Source organism: Mytilus edulis, chromosome 12, assembly GCF_963676685.1.
Source record: "Mytilus edulis chromosome 12, xbMytEdul2.2, whole genome shotgun sequence".
NCBI classification, from domain to species: Eukaryota; Metazoa; Mollusca; class Bivalvia; order Mytilida; family Mytilidae; genus Mytilus; species Mytilus edulis.
The window spans coordinates 38,910,846-38,917,185 of record NC_092355.1 but is presented as its reverse complement, the minus strand read 5'-3'; the positions used below and the strand labels follow the sequence as shown (position 1 = coordinate 38,917,185).

At 33.2% G+C, this 6,340-nt stretch overlaps 1 protein-coding gene across 1 annotated transcript; it reads left to right on the top strand.

Annotated features, from left to right (window-relative positions):
* The first annotated feature begins 856 nt into the window (after positions 1-856).
* LOC139498420 (E3 ubiquitin-protein ligase TRIM33-like) lies at positions 857-3,300 on the top strand. Its single transcript, XM_071286802.1, has 2 exons — positions 857-937; positions 2,198-3,300. The coding sequence occupies exon 2, from the start codon at positions 2,199-2,201 to the stop codon at positions 3,156-3,158; it is 960 nt and encodes a 319-aa protein (XP_071142903.1). The 5' UTR covers positions 857-937; position 2,198; the 3' UTR covers positions 3,159-3,300.
* Positions 3,301-6,340: the final 3,040 nt, after the last annotated feature.

Below are 6,340 nucleotides of genomic sequence, written 5' to 3'. Positions count from 1 at the left end.
GGGTCACTCACTCTATAGGTATAGATTATCCTTGTAACGTTTGTATATATGAAGTTTTTGACGTCAAAATCTTTGTATCTTCAGAAAGTTTGGAATTGATATTTAAAAGAACACTTTGAATTTTAAGGAAGACCATAACATTACCGTAGGGCAACAGCATATTTTCTGCAGAACGGTAGCAGAAGTTAGCGTACAACAAAATATCATATTTCGCTACGGCAAATAAAGATTTTAATTAATGACGTCATCAGGGACAGAACTATAATTAAATATATTATCATGCTTGGCAACAAACTGCAACCCCTGACAGAATAACCAAAGGACAACTAGAGCAAAAACCCCATTCTTCATCTTCTTTGTCAATAATAGACAGTTGTCCTTATAATTTACAAATCATTTCAAGTCTATAACAGTTTCAAAACAGTCAAATAGGTGCTACATGTATCAATACAGAATTCTGAAAATAAAGAAAAAAAATATTATTAAACACGACTGCGAAAAACCAGGTCTTCATCTTCTTTTTCAACAACAGAAAGTTGTCCTTATAATTTACAAATCATTTCAAGTCTATAACAGTTTCAAAACAGTCAAATTCTGAAAATAAAGAAAAAAATATAATATTAAACACGACTGCTACTGATTAAGGATACAATTCTTTTGCTAACTGACCATTTATAACTTTTGTTATATATTATTTAAGTGTTTGTAATTGTCGAGTCTCTTACTTTTATTTGTGATACCAGTCTTCGTTTGACAGCTGGAATATACCATATTTAGAGAAAGAAAGCAGCAGTCAAGTTTGGTACATGTGCTGCGTTTATTTTGATGGAAAGTATATTACATGCATTACGTATTTGTGGACTTGATACAGTTTTGTTGATTTAGTGACCCTGTACCTTATGATAGTGATTTGCTATGATGAAATACTCATTTGAAGGTAAAATTACTAATATTATTTGATGATTTGGCAAAAGATATGTTTTTGGGGAATCGCCAACCAAAAGTATTTTTCGAATTCATTGTTATGACCTTCTATGGAAACACCATGATACCCACTTATTAATCTGCTTGAGATTGGTTTGCATATTTAAAGGTATTATTCATGAATTATATTTGGGTATATGATTAGTTATATTTAGTTCAAGAAAATAAAAGGGGGACTTCCTCTATTGTTTATTATGGTTAATCATAAGACACGAATTTAATGTTAATAACAAACGTTTCGAAAATACTACTGTGCTGATGGTGTTTACTCCTATGAGCAGAAAAAAAACCTGTGATCCAGGGGAAAAAATTAAAGATGGAACTAGTAAATGTATAAAAGATATATATTCATTTTATTTCTCTTTCTATCCGCTCATTTAATTTCAAAGGCGGGTTTAGATGGGATCCATGGTGCCCGTGTCTCTTTCGTGGGAAAATGTGGTTGATTATATGTAATCATTAAGACATGACTTGAGCGGCCCCCCTCTTACATGTAAAGGTAGTCAGTGCCCACCCTATATGCAAACTTCTGGATCCGCAACTGAACTTACATTCTCACTTTTGCCATCACTTGGTGTCTGTCGTCGTCGTAAATATTTTTTGAGATGTGAGATATGAAATAAAAATATGTGCTTTGCAACATCACCATCCTTTGTTCATGGGCTTTACATTTTTTTTCCAATTTAAACTAGCTTAATTTAATCAGTAATATTCAGATAAGGTCTGTACATTTAAAATTTTACTCTATTGTTTCAAATAGAAAGCAATAAGAGTAAAACTCTTAGTTACAAGTTACCAAAAGGTTAAGAATATCTCTACTGAATTTTCAGAAAATTGGCCAACCAATCGTTTTATCCCTGAGAGGACTTATTGGCCTAGGATAAGGATTTTTACAGTATAACGAAAAGTTTTTGCAGCAGATAGTAAATTTGACAAGGACGCCGACAAAAAAGCTTCTGTAGTTAGAGGACATACAAATTTCTCCGCAAAACAGAAACCAATTGAAATATAATCACAAGGGCAACACCACACAAAAATCTCTCGCGTCTGAATAGTACACAGGACCCCCAACCCCAACATCGGATGCACAAACACCATGTCAATCCCAAAAGCACATAACAAAAAGCAACATGAAAGTACTAAGACAAATAAACTACTAAAAATGTATTTGTGAAGCAGACACTGTATATTTATCTATTGAAATTTGTTTTAGAATGGCTTCAACCAGTGGAACATGTTGTGGTGTATGTGAAACCCAGCACGTGGTGATAGAGGCCGCCTTTTGGTGTCCTGAATGCGATGAAGGGCTATGTGCATTATGTGAAAAACACCACCAAGCTTCAAAGGGCACAAGAAATCATAAAGTTACTTCAGTGAATGATTATAAACAAATACCGCCCTCAATAGCTAGTATAAACCAATACTGCTCAGACCATGAGAAAAAATATCACCATTACTGTGCTGAACATGAAAAACTTTGTTGTCCACTTTGCATTACTACAAATCATAAGAAATGTGACTTATTAGCGCTTGATGAAATTGTCAAAACGTCGAAGACTTCCGCGTTTTTTTACATTATGGAACAAAGTTTAATAGATATGAAGAGCAACATGGAAAAAATTATGGAAGACCGGAAGCAGAATCTGGAGATAATACAACATCAGCGACATCAATTTAAGGCAGACATAAAAACGATTCGTTCTAAATTCAACAAACATCTAGATAAACTTGAACAAGATATACAACAGGATATCCGAGCTGCGGAGCATAAAGTCAAATCACAAATAAAGAGACTTCTTTCAAAACTCTCAGACCATGGGAAAACAATAGATAGGATACAGAATGATATTTCTTCGACGAAAAGTTTTGGAACTGACCTTCAGACATTTTTCGGAGGTAAAATCTTTGAGGCCGAAATCCAAAAGGAAGAGAAGTTTATGCAGTCTTTAAAAGAAGATGGTGGCATACAACAAATAAACCTAATATGGAGAATTGACGACAAAATTTCTGGCATACTTTCCATGAAAACAATGGGAGAGATATCTGTTAAATTCGACCCGCCTACCATCAACATGACAACGGAAAGAGAAAAACAAGCTCAACAAATGGTACCAGAGATATCGAAAACAATCAATGACATCAGTCTTACCTTATCAAAACGATTTAAAATATAGAAAGGGGGGAAGTCATTCGCAATCACTGGCTGCACTATTATGCCAACTGGCAAAATGGTATTCGTAGATCAAGGCAGTGATCGTCTAATAATCCACAACGAAAATGGATTATTTGTTTATGAAATACCTGTATCACGTAGTCCTATAAATGTTACATGTATTGATGAAATATCGGTCGCTGCCACGTATAACATGTATAATGCAGAGCCTTATCATATAGAAATAGTCAACATTGAAATTAAAAAGATTATTAAAAGGATAAAAACATCTTATATGTGCTATGGTATTACACATAAAAAAGGAAGATTAATATATTATGAATTTGGAAGAGGTATTCAAACAGCAGACATTTCTGATGAAAGTACTGCCACCACAGTAGTTGCGATTGGTGGCACAAGTCACTTGATTTATGTTACAACACCAGAAGGCAAGGTATTTAAAGTCGACCGCAGGCATTACTTGCACTATGTTACAGCATCTAACGATAAGATATACCATACAAGCAATGCATCAAGTACCGTTACATGCTACACAATCACTGGACAGAAGGTTTGGGAATACAAAGACGAATCAATTTTGAAATCGATCATGGGAGTAACAATTGACAACGATTCCAATGTGTATTTGTTATCCCATGAGAATAACAATGTCGTTGTACTTTCACAAGATGGGAAGCACGTCCGTCAATTGTTAGAAGTAAATAGAGCTCGTAACCTCCGTGGTATATATTTTGACAAGGTGAAAAATTTACTACTCGTTAACAGCTTGAGTGGAAAAGCCTTTTTGTATAACATTAAATGAACTTTTTAAAGTTTAAATAGGCTAACTGTGCAGAGATCAAACTATTTGAAGTAGCTGAATTGCGTAATCAAATACCATATATTTAATCATTTATAATTTAACTTGAAATGCAAGAAATATGCAGGAGTTTAGCCTCTTTATCAATAATAATTTGGCGTATTTACAAAACACGGTGTATACACTAAATTTAGAATAAGTGATCACTCCCTCTTGATTGAAAAGGGGAGATATTTTAAAGTCCAAAGAGAGAAACGACTTTGCCATAATGTAAAATACTAGAGGATGAGAAACCTTTTTTTACTCTATTGTGAGTATAATAAAAGTCTAAGAACTGACTTTTTTCATCGCATATGTACTGAAAATAATAACTTTAATAATTTAAATGAAGAAGAAAAATGCATTATTTATTAAATCCATCATCGCCTTTACAAACAAATTAATTAGGATCTTTCTTGAAAAAGTCATCAGAACTGAGGGCAGGGGACTCTTAACAGCTTGTTTGTTGTTATAAATTTTGATGCTGTTGTTATTGTGTATGTTTGATATGTATGTATATATGTTTATTGTGTTTATTGTGTTAATATGTGTTGATCACAAACTGTAAAGTTTATATGACAATAAAATATTTGATTTGATTTGATATATTTTGGTCAAATTATAACCAAGAGAAAATATAAATCTTTATATTTATAGTTTATCGGCAACCATATCAAAGATATTTGGTATGTTTGCCGATAAACTATCCATATCCATGTGCAAAAAAAAAGTAAAATCACAAAAATATTGAACTCAGAGGAAAATCAAATTGGAAAGTCCATAATCCCATGACAAAAAACACATCAAAAACGAATGGACAACAACTGTCATATTCAAATGTCCAATTGAGCTGAATTCAAGCAGTTTTAGGTCATCGATCAGCCTTTAACAATAAGAAAACCCATACGGCATAGTCAACTATAAATGCCCAAATATGAAAATATAAAATATTTCAAATGAAAACGACCAGATGTGTAACAGGATTATAAAAGAAAAATAGTAATACATACAGCAAACCAACAATAACCGCCAAATTACAGGCTCGTGACCTAATAAAGGCAAATATCGAAAGTGGCGAGGATAAACATTATGCGAAAGCTAAACTTTCCTTTAACCTTGGACAATAGGGTTACGGCAAATCATAAGAACTGTTGCAAAATGGCTTTACTCATTAAATTAACAATAAGCACAACAACAACAACAACAAAAACAATTAAACTTATTTTGAAAGCTCGTACACCAATTCATCTCCTGCAAGACTGTTAATTAATGTTTGTATGATAAATTCCTTAACCCGACGAATTGTCACTCCTTTCCAAAGTCAGGAACCTCTAACCTTAGTTAGTCTTGTGTGTTTTGGGGATCGTTTATGTCATTTGAATGTTTGGAGATAAGTGTGGCGTCCATTTCGATGAAACAGTATACATCATTGTTTAGGGGAGGCATGATTGCGGATGCGGGATTTCCTCGTTCGATCCGTTGAAGACCCATTGAAGGCCTTTGGCTGTTTTATGGTTTTGTCTCTTTGACACATTCCCCATTTAAATTCTATATTAATTTCATCCTTAACAATATGTCAGCATTTTTAGCATTGCTGTATGGTCTTAAAAACTATATGTGTTTTCACGTCCATTAAGATCAATCAATTTCGCAATGATATTTAGGAGTTTGATTATGTTAAAAAAAGGTCTTATTTACCAATTTAGATTCTGTAATCCTGCTCGTGTGTATTTGTTTTGATCCATATTTTATGTAATTCTATACTTTTTATGGTTTTTAATTGTGTCACAGTTTTTCAAGGAGATTATTTCAAATATATACGACGTTATCGAGTTAACAAACTACAGATATTGATTGATTACTTCCTCAAGTGGCAAGTATTTCATGCATGTTCAGAACGAGAACAAATAAACAATAAATAGAAAGGGTAAGTCCTGTTATGGGCTTGACTCGGATGAAAGACGGGAATTTTGAACTGCCACTGGAAAATTATGGTCTATTAGCAGGTTCTATTAGCTAGAAACAGAAGTTGAGCCGAGTTCATCACATAACCTTTGAATCGCTCAAATAATTGGAGCAAGGGTTCTCAAAGTGCAGACAGTTTGACACTCTTAAAGAAACATCGGATTTAACGGTCTTCATTCTAACAAGTTGCAAATTATTACATGCCACTATGGCAACCGAACGTCTTAGTCAGAAGATGACTTAAAAATACCACATTTGTACACCTACATTTTATATATTTTATAGATACTGAAAAGTAGAATAACGTTCTAAGATTGTACATGTAATTCTCTAAAGTAAATATAACTAGACTAAGTGTTGTGTTGAATAATATAAACAAA

Coding starts and splice junctions, on each gene's coding strand:
- LOC139498420 (XM_071286802.1), top strand. CDS start 2,199: ATGGCTTCAACCAGTGGAACATGTTGTGGTGTATGTGAAACCCAGCAC.